General features: G+C 36.6%; 1 protein-coding gene across 2 annotated transcripts in view; it reads left to right on the top strand.

The window, feature by feature from the left end:
- The first annotated feature begins 1,164 nt into the window (after nt 1–1,164).
- jim overlaps nt 1,165–18,179 on the top strand; it is a 42,339-nt gene continuing 25,324 nt past the window's right edge. Inside the window, exons 1-4 of one of the 2 annotated variants that reach the window (XM_069845425.1) lie at nt 1,165–1,340; nt 1,893–2,100; nt 4,339–5,553; nt 6,494–18,179. The exon at nt 6,494–18,179 is cut by the window's right edge and continues 25,324 nt beyond it. In XM_069845425.1, coding sequence (XP_069701526.1) covers nt 2,013–2,100; nt 4,339–5,553; nt 6,494–7,533 — 2,343 coding nt within the window. In that variant the 5' untranslated portion in view covers nt 1,165–1,340; nt 1,893–2,012 and the 3' untranslated portion in view covers nt 7,534–18,179. Of the gene's footprint in view, nt 1,341–1,892; nt 2,101–4,338; nt 5,638–6,493 lie in introns of both variants that reach the window. The other variant, XM_069845424.1, reaches the window with a different exon arrangement.

The raw sequence follows: 18,179 nt of genomic DNA, 5'->3' as shown, positions 1-18,179 counted from the left end.
CAATGGAAGCTAAACGAACATCACTCTCATCCAAGCTCTCGCCCCATTCAGATGACGAACGAGGTGAACAGACACCCTTCTTAACACTCATACATTCGTAATGCATGTCAATATACTGTATGAAAATAGTTCTATTTTCTTTGTATGAAAAACAAAATCTAGTGGTGTATGTATCGGAAAATTAGTTTCCCCGTCATCTTATTGGGCCCCCTGCCTTTTTAACAAATCTCTTCGTTTTTATATTAAGCAAAATGTATGTATTATTAGTTTTATAATATAACAAGAAAGCATGAGAAATTGAAATGAGAAATAGGCTATTTAAGTTCAGAAAATTCGAAAGTATACAAAAAAAAGGGCCCCGCTACTGTGGCGTCCGTGATGCCATTGCAGAAAAAAACACATTACGACGATTAAGCCTAAATTATATTTTAAAATCTTGTGTGTTTGTTCTTACGAAATGAACCAAATTAAAACTAAGCTAAAGTAACTGCAATTAATTAATTACTCTAAAAGTAAGAGAAATGTAGTTTTCATAAAAATCATCCTGGATTTATTCCGTGTTATAGAAGTCAAGACTATAAATGAAAAACCTCAATTCGTAGTGTTTAGATACAGACTCCTTATGTCATGATTGTCATGAATATGAATGTATGATAATAAATTTGTCTTGACCTTCTCAAGGGTTTCGAATTTCCATACCACTGTCCACGCCTCGTATCTTACTAGAAAGATCAATACTTTTACAAATTCAACGTCGTTAACTATTTCTAAGCTTCTAAACTGTCAGAACCATAGGTTATCTTTAGGCTACTCATTAGAATTCACTTCAGTGAAGAAAGTTGTTCGAAATCTCTTCCCCGACGGCTATTTGTTACAAGCTGTTGACTTAGACCAGTAGACAGGATGAATTAACCTTGTTTCTTTTCTTTGTAGCATAGTTTCATCTATTTCATGATTTACTGTAGGCGTACTTTTTGTTTTAGCGATATGTGTGATATTGATTTAGGGTCCTATCGTCGTCTGTGTTTGATGGTGTAACCCGTGCATTTCGTTTCCCATGCACGTGAGACAGCAATATGGCAACGCAGCGCCGTGGCGCGAGAGCGAGTCTGAGCTGTTGAACATGAGGTCGGTTGTCTCCAAGTCGGGAGCTAGCTAGTGAGATCCCCGCCGCAGAGGCAGAGCAAAAACTTCAGCAAAAATTGTATGCAGTGGTACGCTGCGTAGCACCTCTCTATAGATGGCTCTTGCGTCAGCGGGTGCAGCCCCGTATGTCAGCCTATATTATTCAATAGTGCAACGAGCAGCATCTCGATATTTTAAGGAATATTATAGGTCTGGTGAGTTATTTCTGTTTGTACTATGAGATTCCTTTGGGTGTCTGCTTGCATCCGAAGGAGGGAGACAGCCGTCTCGGTTGGGATATCGCATGGGCACACGCTCGGCTTCAGGGCACCGCATCCTAGCTTTGTTTTTTGAAGTTATTCGTTTGACAGTTCATTCGATTAAGTTCTTGCTTTATATGAACGAATTATTTGCTTTGATTGTCACCCTAAGTTACAAGTGCTAAGTTGTCCGTCAGTTTTTTGCTTAGGGGTGTACTGTTCTCCCCAGTTTTAAATTTGGTGAATGGCTTTCATACAGAATTACGATTGTGTGTTTTGTTTTTAATTTTTAATAGTGAATGCTCGGTAATAAAATAAACATTACCTATAAGCATAAGACACAAAAAGTGTAAAATACCCAGGAATTTTAAATAATCACTTTATAAATTAATTAGCCATGAGGCATAGGTGGAGAAATATTATTATGGGTTACACTAGAATTAATTTAATAAAATAGTAATGAAATTCTGAAGTGAAAAATGAGATCATGTGCTTCTTGTTCTACAGGCTAACTAGATCTGTCTAAATGGGGCTCAGTCCGTTTAGGCATCGTGCTGTGGTGGCGCGGTGAACCCAACCGTGTTGTTTCAAACTCTTTGGCACATTTATCGGTGATGAGGAGTGGACATGGCAATAAATTTCTCGGCATCATTTGCGGCGTGCTTGGCCGCTGGCCTCAAGGTGCCCAGGCAAATTATGTACTGCATTGCTCAGGGTAAGAACAAATATTTTGACAAGTAACACATTCCATCGAAAACTTGAAACTTTATAACACAAATACTCCAGGGGCGCATGTGGGGGCTTTTAACCCTTTTTTTTTAATTGTTTTGTGCATAATTTGTTTTACTGCACATTTTTCATATGCTACAAATTTTTCTGTCTTGCAGTATGGAAGAATTTGGAATTATGTTGAAATGTTTATTTTATGCATTACATAGTATCAGGTTTATTTACTTTGCAATTGTTTGTGCTGAAATTTTATTTACACTCGAATATAATTAGTTGCTTTGTGTGTTCGCTTATATATGTAACAATAGTTAAACCAAAATGCATGTGTAGATGTTTGAAGAGTACAGAAAAGAGTAGGGCCTAGGTTTATCAAATACTCAAGAGGGCAGAGAAAATGAAGCCAGTTGTGATATTCACGTGTAACATAACCTAAATGCGATATAACCTTAACCTAACCTTCTATACTTATAAAGTGCAGACGACCGAGTCACTGTGAGCAGTACTTGTTTTCTTTGTCATTGTAAATACTGTGTACATGGTGGTCAAAGTTTTCACTTTACATTGTGTTAAGTTAACAATTACAAGATGATTATCAGTCGAATCTCAGCCAGGAAATACTCATTTAATATTTATAATTTTAGTGATGTTTGCATGCAAAAGTGCAGTGTGAAGTGTGCTTTCAGTATATTCAACTCATAGTACACGAGTAGCGGAAATAAATTATCTGATATAGATATTCTCTTAAAGAAGTTTTTCTGCAAGTTTTAATATTTTTCGTACTATTGTGTTTTTAATTTTAATTTTCTAATAGGCCTATGTGATTAATTACATACATTTATTACGTACTGTATTGTTTGTTACAGAACAAAGCAATTTTTATACTGTGAAGTGAACTAGACTCTTGAAAATAGTATATATTATAGCTTTAAGTAGTGCTGCTTTGGACAATTGCGAGGTACCTTCATTTATCATTATATAATTTCGTTTAAAGTGAAAGCATATTTGCTTTGTATTCTTTCCTGAAACAACACAGTAAACACGTATCTAGAAATAAGTTACTGTGAATTACTATAAAATTGTAATGCTCTATATCCATTTCACTTTTATTTTAATAAGCGCCATGAACTTGTGACCATAAAATTTCTTTTGGTACCGGTACCACCACGTGCTACACTATCTAATGCATGTGACATCAGTGAGGCAATTTTTTTCCATTCGCCTGGCTTCATAATAGCCCAGAAAATATAAATATAGTATTTGTAATAACTATTGCATGAAACTGCTTAATAACGAAGTACATAACAATGAAGAGGATAATGGAAAGTCGAAAGTTAAGTATCCACCAGTGTTCACAGAATACGTATGTTTAGTTACTCGGTGTAGAAAACAGTAGTGTGATATTCTGGTAGAAAAGCACACCCACTTGTTGTGGCTTGGACTATCAGAATTCCTCAGTATTTTCTTCTTTGTATGTACTCTACTTTTATCTATTGCACAGGTTGCATATCTCTAATTAGGATGTGGTAATCTGTCAAATTTATTACTTCTCTTGGCCCAGCACAGTTTAGTAAAGAAACACGGGCTGACATTTTTGTGATTGAAATTGCATGGTTCTATTCTAGCTAATAGCTAATATAAACTCTCGACTTACAAATGGCTTTTAGGGAACCTGGAGATTCATTGCTGCCTTCACATAAGCCTGTCATCAGCCCCTATCCTAAGCAAGATTAATCCAGGCCCTAGCATCATGTCCCACGTCCCTCAAATCCATTTTAATATTATCCTCTCATCTACGTCTCTGCCTCCCCAAAGGTCTTCCTTCAGGTCTACTGGTTTTTTTTTTCTTGACGTGTTTTTGACTCAAGGTTGTGTGTTTACTACAATTTTTCCATTATGTCATGTGACAGTGCATTTTAATTATGCTTAATTTAACGAAGTTTGTTCGGGTAGTTTTTATATAATACGACCATCTTTTTTTGGAAGGTGGCCGGCCTCATACAAGAGGTTAGAGGAATGCAACCATGTTACTTGTAAATTTTGCCTTATGATTTTTGCTTTCGTGCCTATAGCATTTGTGCCATGATAGCTAGTAGGACAATTTAGTTAATTCTAGCAATACTGAGTTTACATCTGAGACTTATTTATGAGTATATGCACAGAAGATTGTATTTTACGTCTTAGTGACAACTGAACATAATTTTCATTGAATATTTTTTTATTGCAGACACGGGGGCCCCTTACGTATTATATAAAGACGGAATGGAAAGGCCTCAAGGCCAGCCTGGCCAGTGGGGCCCAGGAGCACCTCAAGATGGGGGTTATCCTCCACAGGGCTCCTCTTCATCTGGGAGTCCCCAGCAGCCTTGTGGTCCTGGTGACGCAGATGGATCTGGAACCACAGGGGCCAATGGACTGCCACCAAGTAGGGACCAACAACAACAGGGTACAATGACGTCACCTGTTCCATCCCCCTATGCTCCACCGCAGTCGGTCCCACCTGATCCAGTGCAAGCACCACAACCACAAGGACCTCCACATGCACCAGGAGAGGAAGATCCTTCCCAACAACAGCAGCAGCAGCAGCAACAAGTTCAACAGCAACACTCTCCTGGCACCCAACCACAGCCTCCACAGCCCCCACAACCACCACCACCACCTCCGCCACCACAGCCACACAGTGATGTGGATCAGCAGCAACAGCAACAACAGCAGCAGCAGCAACATCCACAGCAGCAACCTCCACCACCTCCGCCGCCACCACCACCACAACCTCAACAGCAGAGGCCACCTCCTCAGTGCTTTCCACCTGCCGGGCCAGGCCCAGGTCAGCCAGACATGCAGCAGCAGGCATACCCAGGCCAGCATTACTTTAAGGACTCGCGAGGCCACCACCCACCAGCCATGCCTCCACACATGCTGGCACCCGGCAGCTTCACCGCCCTGCACTACTTGAAGCAACCCGGAGTGATGCTCACTTCACTGGGGCCTATGGGCACAGGGGGAGGTGGGGAAGGTGGTGGACAGTTGGACGGGAATGCCAATGGACACCCGTATGGTCCAGCAGGAGCAAATATGCAGGACATGAGAGCTGCGTCGCTCCCAGACATCATCCAACAGCAGCAGCAGCAGCAACAACAGCAGCAGCAGGGTGTCGGGGGAAAGGCGGGGAAGGGTGGAGCGAATGGAGAACTGAGATTGTTCAAGTGTTTGACGTGCGGAAAGGATTTCAAGCAGAAGTCGACGCTGCTCCAACATGAACGAATCCACACGGATAGCCGTCCGTACGGGTGCCCCGAATGTGGGAAACGGTTCCGGCAGCAGTCTCACCTGACGCAGCACCTACGCATCCACGCAAACGAGAAGCCATATGCTTGCGTGTACTGCGAGCGTACGTTCCGGCAGCGTGCGATCCTGAACCAGCACCTGCGCATCCACTCTGGTGAGAAGCCCTATCAGTGCCCAGAGTGCGGGAAGCACTTCCGCCAGAAGGCCATCCTCAACCAGCACGTCCGCACACACCAAGGCGAGCGACCTTTCTCTCTGACTACCACCACGCTGCCGGTCGACCGATGCATCAGCGCTAAGTTGGCCGCGCTCTTAAAGATCTGTAGTAGTGCTGCCGCAAGTCAGACACGACTTTGAAGCGTCAACTGCACGATCGAGTAAATGCAATTTGCAAGCCACGTATGGTTGTTACCAACATAACTTCTCTGGCCCAATTGTGCCACTGTCAAAATTTTAAGTTTGCCTTGTGTGCGGTTGTCGTCTAGCCTTTTGGTCCGGAGGATATAGCAAAATCTAAAGTATAACCGTTACTGCCTGTAGGAAAAATTTGGACTTATAATATCATAAATTAACTCTTGCCGAAAAATCAATGGTAGCAGTTGACAAATGGCATCCAATTTCATTTCTGCCTCTTATCCTTCTCATTTGGTGATGAAAATTTATAATGCAGTTTCACCTAACTGAAAAACAAATTTATAGGTAGTCGCCGAGTAGTGTAGAGAACTCCTAGGTACCGGTGTAGTACTTGGCTCTTGCTGGATGACTGGTTCTCAGACTGATGGGGATTTGTATTGGGGAAGTTATGCTGGGACAATTATACCGTGCATATTCCTTTCTCTCTCGGCTGGTAAACTGCGTTGATCAGAGGTATGAACATGTTCAAAATTATTTTTTCCCTGAGTTGTTGAAAATTCAGGATAGTTTGATTTGAAATTGTGCCGGCAATTGGTTCCCTAAAAGTACCGGTAATATGGACAGAATTGCTTTCTTGCTACTTGCTTCATTGTGTATTATTAACAAAATGAAAACTCTTGTCATTGCATGTAATGTTGGCTCTACAAGGTTGGTTTGTGTGTCTTGTTGTGTCCTTGCAGATGTGAGTCCTCATCTGGTGTTCAAGAATGGGATGACCCCCACACTGTGGCCACAGGATGTGCCATATCCTCCAGATGCGGAAAAGGATGATGCGGCATCTACATTTGGCGGCGGTGAAGATGGGAGCTCGCAACAGGCGGATCAACGGGGTAACGGACAGTGTTTCTCTCCTGACTCGCTGCAGCAATACCCGGCATACTTCAAAGACTCCAAGGGGACAAATCATGCAGCATTTGGGGGTGGGAACTTTGGGGCACTTCAGTACCTGAAGCAAGGTCAGGGTGGAAAGGGTTGCTTGCCAGATGTGATACAACATGGACGAAGCGCAGGCATGCCCTTGTATGTGCGCTGCCCGATCTGCCAAAAGGAGTTCAAGCAGAAATCGACACTGTTGCAGCACGGCTGCATACACATAGAATCTCGACCTTATCCTTGCCCCGAATGTGGGAAGCGATTCCGGCAGCAGTCGCACCTGACACAGCATCTACGCATACACACCAATGAAAAGCCTTACGGCTGTGTGTATTGTGGTCGCAACTTCCGTCAGCGCACCATCTTGAACCAGCACCTGCGTATCCATACTGGTGAAAAGCCCTATAAGTGTTCGCAGTGTGGTAAGGACTTCCGACAGAAGGCTATCCTAGACCAGCACACGCGGACTCACCAAGGAGATCGCCCATTCTGCTGTCCCATGCCCAATTGTCGACGTCGCTTTGCTACAGAACCGGAAGTAAAGAAGCACATCGAGAACCACATGAACCCACATGCAGCTAAATCTCGCCGTAGCAACAATTTGACAGAGACAAAACATCACCCTATTGGTGCCATGGGGAGTGCAGGGGATCGAGGGCCCTCTCTTCTAACTCGAGGTATTCCTCCTACTGCCGTGGTGAAACCAGAACTATACTTTCCCCAGTGCTATGCCCCGGCATTCAACCACCAGCCCACTCCAGGGCCTGGCGCCCAATTCCCTGGCAATCCTAACCCTCCACCTGGCAATGGGGAGTTCAAGCCTCCCACAGGCCTGCCCGCACAATGACTAACCGCCCCCTCGCTACGGAACTAAAGTCAGGAACGCTCGGCCCGGTGGAGAGATCTTGCCATATCTCTCACTCGACTTAATACTGGTCTTAGACTGGTTCAATAGTATGTGATAGAATTAATTTGCCAAGATTTTAAATGAAGAAGAGTAGGAGAAATGTACATAATATTGATTGTAATATTATAGTGTCTTGAAGTAAGGAGGAAGGAAATAGCTGTGTTATAAATAAATACATAGATAACTTTTATATTAATGCCGTAATAACGCTTGTGCAGGAACTTTTAAAAAAAGAAAAAAATTGTAGATAATATAAAATATATATATATATAAAAAATATATATATTTTACGTGATTTTCGCGAGGTGCTGTTGCGGGCAATGAGCGAGCAGGTGTTCATCTGCAGTGTTCATATTTTTGTGGTAACAAGATATTGTTGCACATCGTGGCAATGACATATGGGGGAAAAGGAAACCTGTTGAGGTTTATATACAAAAGAGATTTTAAAATGGAAAATGGTGGCAATATACCGTCTATCAAATTCATATTATTACGTACATAAAATGATTAAATGTAGTCTCTTTCTTACTGTTGATGGTTTGATCTCGTTTCGGCATAAGTTGCAGATCTGTTACAGAGCATGGTTTTGTAAAAGTCTTGTATGTAGTGCCTATAGAAGTATTGTGTTTTACTCATGTTCGGTAAATGAACACTTATCTCTAAAATCGAATTTTAACTGTGTTTGGTGTGGAATGAAACATTCCCCTCCATTGTTGCCCTGTGAAGGGGAAAAAAATTACACGCGCATTTGAAATACGTAAAATTGACATTTAAAAGGAATGGCTCAAATATTCATGACCAAAGTTGTTTCGTCGTGAGAAAACGTGTGGCCACCACATACAGGGTCCTGGCTTTAACAAAGGAAAGTAGAGAAAACTTACAAACTTACATAGGTTACTTATTCATAAATTTATCTACAGTACATTAGAAACATTTGCCATTTGTTTAAACATGTTTGGTGTGTATTAGATTGTACAGTGTTTAGTTTTTATATGTTTACTGTTTAGAAATTTAGTTTTGCTTTATTTGTTAATGAGAAACCTCTACAGCCACAGTTGAGATTCATAATTTGTGTGCATAAAAGTAGGAGTGTGAGTATGTTTGTACGTGTGCAATATTGAGGTGCATGAATAGTGTTTTAATTGTTTGAGTGAAAGACGTCAGAGATCTCCAGCGTATCAGTGATATTAATGTATAGAACTCATTCAGTTTACATTATCTTCAATATTCGGAGATTAGGTATGTTTCTCAATCTTTTCTTAATTCATATTCATCTGACATGGCCATATTTGATGCCCATGCTTTGTGTTAGAGGGTATGTTATGCTAGTTAGCAAATAGCAAACCTTCTGTGGTAGTAACAATGGAGAATTAATAGGGGTTTTGGAGTATTCTGAAAAACTTGCCCTGACACCTTTGTCTTCTACAAATTCCATCATAGAAAGCCAGTGCATTAATTTCTAATCCATCACTGATTGAAATTACTAAATTATTCTTTCTCAGTAAGGGTGTACACTGTTACTGAAGTATTTATACTGTTTTCGCTGTAAGAAAAATCCTAATGTAAACACAAGCACGTGGCTGTCATATCCATGATTGGCTCACAGTTGAAACACTCACACGACGCAGGAAAATATAGTCCGTATTTGGAAACTATCATGTTGTATTATTTGAAAATAAAAAATTAAATTCTAGTTGTTAAATACAATTAAACATATAACTTCACTCATATGTAAAACGTTACATAAAATAAAAGCTACTTTTATATTTTGTTATGTACTATGAACGCGGATGAATACAAACAGTAATACCGAGGTAGTTTGTTCTTGTACAAGCTGGCGTCACTTGAGCTCTAGTTGTTCACGTAAGCACGTGGTACTGAAGTATGGTTTCTGCATCCTTGGGGATGTTTGGTTATTAAACATAAGAGTAGAAACCCTCTCAAAAGCGGAGAAAAACAAATAGTCTTAAATATATATATATATATATATATATATATATATATATATATATATATATACACAAGTTATGTGAGTTTTAATCACAGTAATTATAAATGTTTCCTAAGCAAAGGAATGCATAGTAGTGAGGTTAGGCCTACTTGGCGAGTAACGGGAAATGTTTAACATGAAACAGAATGTACAACAGTAGGCGGGAACACGTACTGAGAATCTATGGCGCCAAACAGTGGCCAATGAAGCCTCACTTCAGTCACGTGCTATTGTTTATATTAGGATTTTTCTTACAGCGAAAAGATTATAGGCTCATGTGCCCCATAAACTGGAAATCAACCCAAGAGACCGCAGAGGGTGACAATCTTCGCAATGCTGCTAGATTTTATTTCTTGAATATCCTCAAGAGACAATATGTGTTTAACTAAGTACTGATGCGGCTTAACCTTGAACAGTGCAGCAAAATGTGAGGCAGTGACTAACCATCCATCCCATATTTTCTACAAATTAGGTCATCAGTGATGCCCATGTAAATACTTATTCAGATAGTGTCCAGTCAAAAATCTGATTACCCATCTCAAGGTTCTCCTTCCCAAAGCTAGGTGTTGTTTAGTTAAGTTAGATCTTGGTTCTCCAATAAGGAGTTTGGCCAGTCTCAAGACTGATGTAGATCTCCAGGCTCTCAGTGAACCCCTCATCAGGTTCTCATTTAGAGTCTGTTTGATTATACACTTAGAGATGCCAACACAAGGTTCCGGGCCATAGCATTGAAAATATTAAGTAGGTAAATTGTAATGTTGATATATGTTACATAGTTTTGTTTTCTTAATAAACTAATTATTCAGCTATTGAGACAATTGTGAATTAGAAAAAATTTAAAAGAATTTGTTACATTTTTTCTGTTTTTATCCTGTTGAAGTACTGTATTTAGCTATTTTTATATATGTATCTAGTAAAGTAGTTATTTATGAATATATAGAACAGATTACTAAAACATAGACTATATTTAGATTTAAAAATCATTGACCATTGTTTCAAATGCAAAGATTTAATTGCATTTACAGGATATATTATTTAAAAATGCAATAAAAGATTAAATAACGAGAAGGCAGAGACCAGGAAACTATCTTAAAGTTGTTGGAAATAATTAAAAAAATTCTATTGTTATATCCATATTAAGGTTTGAATCGTTTTTAAGTCCATTTTTAATATTCTTACTATGTATTTACATTTGCTTCATAGTTCATATGAACATGTTCATTGTAGTTGATTGGCAGTTAATGATTATTTTGATGTACAAATAAATGGTATATTCTTTGGCTGGAGATGTCTGGGGATTTGAATGTAGAAAAGTCTTGCATGCACCTAGTGTGATTGTTTTGAAAGATCTGTCGGTGTTTGTTTCAGAATAATTGAGATATTTACTGTTTACTTTGTCATCCATAAATGGAGTTCTCAGAGAATTACTCTTTTGACAACGTGCCATACAGCATGAAATGGTTCCTTGGCAATTTATAGTCATGCATCGGTGATATTTTTATGTTTGAAGAGAAACAGAGATGTTAGAGTAGCATTAAGTTGAAATTCTGGAGCTAATATGGGATGTGAAATCTATTTGTCTCTAGTTCCTTAACTAAGTTGACTGTATGTGATTCGACTTCGCTTCTATCTTGCCATTGGATGCTGAGAGTTAAAACCATTTAGTTTCTTCAACAGAACTTCTTTTCAGATAAAATACCTCGGAGATTAAAGTTAATATCCTAAATTAATACATTAAAAAATCCTTCCTTTTGTCACATAAACAGTGGACAATATGGGATGTCTTGTTGATGTGCAATATAAAATGCGTAAAGAAGGTTATAGTTTCAAAATTTTGGAAAAAATATTTATTAACTTATTTAACATAACATGTTTCCAGACAAATTGTTTAGGAAATTATATTAAGGGAGTTTTTCAGAGCATTTGATTGTGGCATATTACACCAGATGATTCTATAACTGTTACCACTTTCAGGGATGCTAAAGGAGATCATTAGGAACAACTTTCATATAGGAACCTGTGTCCAGACACGTCTTGTTACAGAATGTTGATGTGTGTTATCAGAATGCTTTCTCTAAACACAGTTTTGTAGTGTAAGGGTTCATGGTAAATCATTGCTTTGTCTTTAATGTAAGACTTAGATGTTGCCATGGTGGTGCCTTTCTTGTAAGATGTTATGCGTTTTTGGGTTAAGAATTATGTACAGGCAATAATTTTGGTTTCTTTAGTTTCTTGTTACCGCAGGAAGACTCGTATTGAGAGAACTTGGTGATTTGCATTTAATTGATGAAAGAGTAAACGGAAATATAAGGAAAGCTGCAAGGCTTTATCAGTCAAAATAATTATAATTTATGATGCCATCTAAATCATACCATTTTTTAAAGAATTCATCAACTTTTGCAGGAACAGGGATTCTGTAACCAATCTTCAGAAATAAAATATGGTCCTCAGTTCGATTCCAGCTGACTACATTGAAAGTTGTTCATACTGATCACCCCTGAAAGTTTGTAAACAAAGTCACAAAGTCCTTCTGTATTAAAGTGAATTTTAAAACTGCATAAAACATTTTTAAAATTAAATAATGGCGCACTTCCAACTTTTGTCATTTGCTATAAAATACTTTCAGATGAATACAGCTTGCAATTACAAATTTAGTAATTATTATTATTATTATTATTACTATTATCAGAGAAAGAACTCAACATTTTCAGTTCATACACAAATTGTTAGTTATTTTAATTCCAGGAAAAGTAGACATCTTTTTGTAGCATAGTTTCACAAGAAATATAAACAAAAAAAAAAAAAAAGGTTCAGTCCCTAAAATTAAACAACCTGAATTTATTTTAGGGTTGACAAACTTTTTGACATTTTCTCGGGTATATTAAAGCCATATCGAGTTGAAAATTATAAAAAAAATATATATGTAAACAAACCCCCCACCGTCATGTTGTGAAGTACAATAATTCCTTTATTAAGATTAATGAAATTTCAGCACTGATTTAGTATAAAAATGGCACAAGTGTTTAATAACATTACATTTTCAAAGATTGAGCACTATTTGATATTATTATAAATGATTCAGTCTGCAGTTTAATTTGTAACGTATTTTCTCTGATATTTATAAGAATTTGTTTTCTTTCTTATATATATATAAAATCATCTTGCTAATCATGTGGGTCAAGAAATAGTTCGCAAAAAACCTTAGTCTGTATTGTAATATTACTTAGTTTTATTTCATTCACACTTGCTAATCTTTCATCAGTCTTGTGATACAGTTATGTAATTAAAATTGTAAAACATGAAAAGTATTAATGACAGATTAGTTTGACGAATTTGAAGTGTTCGAGAGTTGGCATCTGGAATAGAGACCAAAACTCTGAGCTTGCGAAACCGGTACAGTGGCTACACGGTTATTCATAAGTAAACTTGTCTAAGATAACTTCCCTGTGCCCTTAATAATGAATATACGTAATAATTATTCTCTTCTGGAAAAATTGCATATACAATGTGAAAGTACCAAGAAATTGTATGTAGGTGCACTTTTTACTACAGCCAAATTTAATGTGATACCTCTCAATTTTCTGCCAGTGATGGAGATTGTGCCATGTTGGAATGTTATAGAAGAACCCCAGTATGACTGCTGGAATATACCATTCATTTATTACTTTTTTTTTTTTTTTTGCTCTCAACTGTACTGCAAGTTGACGGTATTGGGGGCATTTGAGGTTCTTAATTTGTTACAGAATTTTTATTGTCCCTTTATTTCCAAGAACTGTTTACATTTCATGAACCTATACATGTCTGTGAAGCATTAGAACTCTGGATATAGTCATTACAGAATGGTTCAGAGCAGTAATTTGAAAAAAAAAAATCACTTTATCTGTATAGATATAGTATAACTTGTCATGACAGATTCAGTCTTTTGCATCGTATTATCTTTGTGATTGCTTGCTGATTTCTTTATACCAATTTCATTTGCAAAGTAGCATGTGTTAATGGTCTAGTGAACAAATACAATGCATACTCAAGAATGAATTTATATTAATTACAAAAATAAGACAGTAACTTCTTGTCCATGTTTCCAGTACCAACTCATAATCATGACATTCTGTTTCTTAGTGACCTATATTTAAATCACTGATGTCCAAAATTCAATAAAGGAAATCAGAGTAGTGTGAACTAAGTTAATGAATAACAAAAGAAACCTAAAAGTTGCGATATTATTGTATTTAGATTTAAGAAATATAACATTCATTTTTGTAGTACAGTTTGTGGATATTCTGGTTCCACTTTCATATCTGTAAATCACGTCTAAACTGAAGATAAAAACCATTTAAATAAAATTTAAGTATAAATAATTCTCAGTGTATATGTAAGACTACAAAAGACCATGTATCCCTTTAAATTATTTTGCGTCAAAATTTATTGCTAAAAAAGGTGTACAGTTCCAGAAAACAAATGGCCTGCCTGAATTTTCTACATTCCAGATTCAACACATTGTGCATACTCAATGCTCCAAAGCAGTGGTACACAAAAAATCGCTTTGGCAGTTACTGAAATTAATTGTACGTCAATTGTTGTCATAACCTGAAAGGCATTTGAAAAGATGTGATAAAAATTGATCTGTTCTTAATAATAGATGAATATTTATTAAACTAATCTTCATAATTAGTTAAAAAAAACTCTTTACAGGATCCGAACCCTGAATTTTGTAATCTGGGAGCAAGTACACTAGCACAGAAACATTGGAATGCTTGCAATGAATTGCCATAATTGGGGTTGTCGTACTGTATTATGTTTGTTACATAATGATTCTTAGGCATTAATTTGGGCTTATTTTCAGATTAATTTCGTGGTTTTTACTGTAGTTGTTAAATGATTGCGGTTTGAATTGTGTTCTGTAAGGAGCTTCAAGAGTCAGGTCATTTTTTGTTTCTGGAACTGTACATAGTAATACTGTCCTGTAAATTAAATACTCTAAATTGACTAGGTACCGGTTAAATACTTCAGATATTAGTGTACTGTAATTTTTCAGAGTTGGTCACAAAGTATCTATAATATGGTCTTCAACTGGAGACACATCTATTCACAAAAATTTAACTTTTTTTAAGGCTATGGATTGGTGAAATTTCTAACATGTACAATTTTACACCAATTAATCTGAAACTTTTACCACATATTTCTTACAGTCAGAAGATGCAATACACAAATTTTCATATTCTAATTAGTTTACTTAGTTATTTTTTTGTATATTTTTTTCAATACTGAATTATAATTGTCCCAATTTTAAAGTTTACGTAATTTTTTTTAAAATTTATATTTCATTTATTCATGACAGATGTACAGTATTTAAAATATAACGCATGCTTTTCATATTTTTGCAATTACTTTTTTAGAAAAAAAAATATTTACCCTGTTAGTTGTTAATTTTCCTCAAGACATAGTGATTTCAATACTTTCAATAACAGAAGGAAACACATGTCAGTTTACTTCACATGCTTTTGTGGGCTTCTGTGCAAAATTTCAGTGAGATTGGAGAAAAAGTGCAGAGCATTTTGAATGTTACAAAATGTTAAAAATTGAAAAATTAAGAAAACGAGTGTCAAAGTACAACATGTATATGATATATATGTATTATTGATGTCCTTCCTTCCTATGCAAGTCTACCACATAAATTGTTCTCCTACATAACAGCATAACATATGAAGTGACTGAGAACTAAAATTAGTTAGAATTAAGAACGAAGTCTGTCAGAGTGACAGCTGAGTGTAAGTTTAAAGGGCTGCAGGCCACACATGCTCTGGTTTCTTTAAATTCGTCCTGAGGGTGTTTAAATTGTCATAGGGCCAAAATAAGCATAGATTTAGAAAACTGAAACATTCTTTTATTTTTCAGAGTCAAAAACAAAATTTCCATTTTTTTTTCTCTGATCCATAGCCTTATGTTAACAGTGCAGTGCAAACTTCTGTTTATATTGCTATTAATTATATATCTCAGTGGTGTAATATTGAAACTTCCTGTAATTTTCAAGTGAGATTCGACAAAACAGAAAGGAATACAAAGAATCAAATTACAGTAGAACTTGGTTATAACGACATCCAAGGGACCTCAAACATTATTTGTTATAAACGAGTGTCGTAGTAACCGAGATTCACATTATCAATCTAGTGAGGTGGAAAATGAAAAATAACAAATTTAATTAGACTTATTTTAGATTTATGTATTGACTTTTAAGCCTACAATGAACATAATAAAATACACATAGGCCTACAATTATAAATACAGTATTCTGTATTAAAACAGTTTGTTCAGTACTCACCAAACTACTTTACTTAGAAGTGAAGTAATCAGTCATTTTACTCTGTTGTCTTCTACTTGCTCAGTAAACTTCTAGGGCTAAATTACGTTCTATGTTCATAATTTCAGTTGCAGTTTCACTGCTCCCTTCCCTAGCTTATAGAACATGTTCATAATTCTAATGACTTCTAAAGCATCACTCACTTCTTTTAGTGGCCAAACTGCATTAAAATGCGTGCACTTAGTGAAAACTTCATGTCGAAACTGATCTAACACTGCATGAATTCGGGCAGCTTACAGTGGGATGGGGAATCCGCCTGCATTCCAGAGGTCTATGACAGAAGGAGACTGTAAAGAATTTGTCAGGGTCAGATTTCAACAGAATATTTCTTAAAATACTTTGGTTCTTAGAAAATCTTATTCCAAACTGAGGTTGAAAATGACGTTATATGCGAGGTAGACGCATATGCGTTTGTAGTATTAAGCATGTCTGATGGGGAATTAGTTGGGATCACAGAATATTTGACGTTATAGGCGAGGTGTCGCACAAAATGAGGTCGTTATAACCAAGTTCTACTGTAGTATATTGCTCTAAAGTGAATATTGGTTAATTACAGAAATATGTTAAACTGTACATCTCAATTTGATAGGTGTGCCTTTCTCTCCCTTCTTCCTCTCATAATAGATATTTTGGACATCAGTAATTAAAAATTAAATGCTACAGTAATGTGCTTAGTAATAGTCGTATGTTGGCATTTTAGAACAGAATATAGAAAGAAAGTATTGTAGTTTCATGTATTTGATTTCTTGGTTATTATTTCAAAATTCATTAATTTTAATGAGTAATTAACGTACAAGTTTTAGTGGCTAAAAAGCTGATCTGTGATTGAATACCATTACTGATATGTTAATTTCTTGCAAAAAAGAATGTTTGATCCTTGTTCTTCTTATGCTTTCCAAAAAATCTCTGAGCTCCCTTCTGAAACAAAATTACATACCATGATTGTGTGAACACTCATAACTTCAGAATATTAATTACTCTGTAGGTACCTGTTTTTAAATGTTTTCAGATAATGGGATAAAGTATGTTTTGCCTTTTTAAAGAAGTGGAAGCAAGCAAACATTCATGCAGTAATAGTTGGAAATTGCCTGTCTTTTCTTTTCTGTAGTACTGTTACTGCCGTATAATAATTGGTGCCATTTTTGTTAATTTAGTCGTAGAATCTATTTCGAAGGCCATTCCATGTGAAAATGTCTGAATAAATAATTGGACTGGGGCATTAGATGTAATATAAGATGAGCCGTCTACCTTAAAGTAGGTGTTACTGCTGTTATAATTTTGACTTATTAGCAGAATAAATATTGTACCTGTTATTTTTATGTAATTATGTGTTTTCTATAAAATGTAATATTGAATTTTTGTACATGAGTAGAATTGCCGACATAAGTAATGCTAGTAGACTAAATTCTCGGGTTTTTTCTATGATACAAAAATATTTCGAGCTATAATATAATCCAAGGCACAACAGCCCACGAAGGACCATGACCGACCAGCCGGCTGCTGTTCTCACTTCCACATGCGAAGCCGAGATAGATGACTTTGAAATTATACAGAAAGAATTTCTTATACTTCATTCCTTCATTGAACAATAATTGATTCACCGCGTGATTTTATTTTAAAATACGTAATAAATGGTTTGTCAAATAGTCTAAATCAGTGGTTCCCAAAGTGTGATCTCCAGAGATCCGCGGTTTGTAATATATATTTTGAAATAAGTAACATACAAAACTACCGTTTTTCTCGACTTGATTGTATGGTACTGTACGCGACTGTACTTGTAAAAGTTAGTATATCGGCAAGCGTAGATGACCAGATCTCACCCTTGCGTGAACTGGCCTTGGAGCTGTTGTAAAAAACACGAATTTCTTTTTTAAATTACGGTAGTCAATTCTATTCAAAATTTCTGTCTGCTTGGCGAGGGTGGCGAATTGTTTGTTAGTTCTTATCTGCATGGTGTGTGTGAATGTTACAGTTTTTTCTCTCGAGACCAACAGTGTAAAAATAAGTTTTTTTTTATGTGGTCGGAGATTTAATGTCTTCATTGTAAAATAAATTTGATTGATAATGTCAGTAATAAATTTTGACACGTATTTAAAAAAAAAAAACTAATTTCGTCCATTGTTGTGTACGCATTCTGTTTCTGCTACTTTTATTGTGAAGTCAGTTTTATTCAGTCAGCCTTATGTGAGGTGCTCGTGTTAAACTGTGTGTTAATAACCACGCGTATTTGATTCCGAG

The sequence above is a fragment of the Periplaneta americana genome, chromosome 14, assembly GCF_040183065.1.
Source record: "Periplaneta americana isolate PAMFEO1 chromosome 14, P.americana_PAMFEO1_priV1, whole genome shotgun sequence".
NCBI classification, from domain to species: domain Eukaryota; kingdom Metazoa; phylum Arthropoda; class Insecta; order Blattodea; family Blattidae; genus Periplaneta; species Periplaneta americana.
This window is presented reverse-complemented; position numbering and strand designations above follow the sequence as displayed.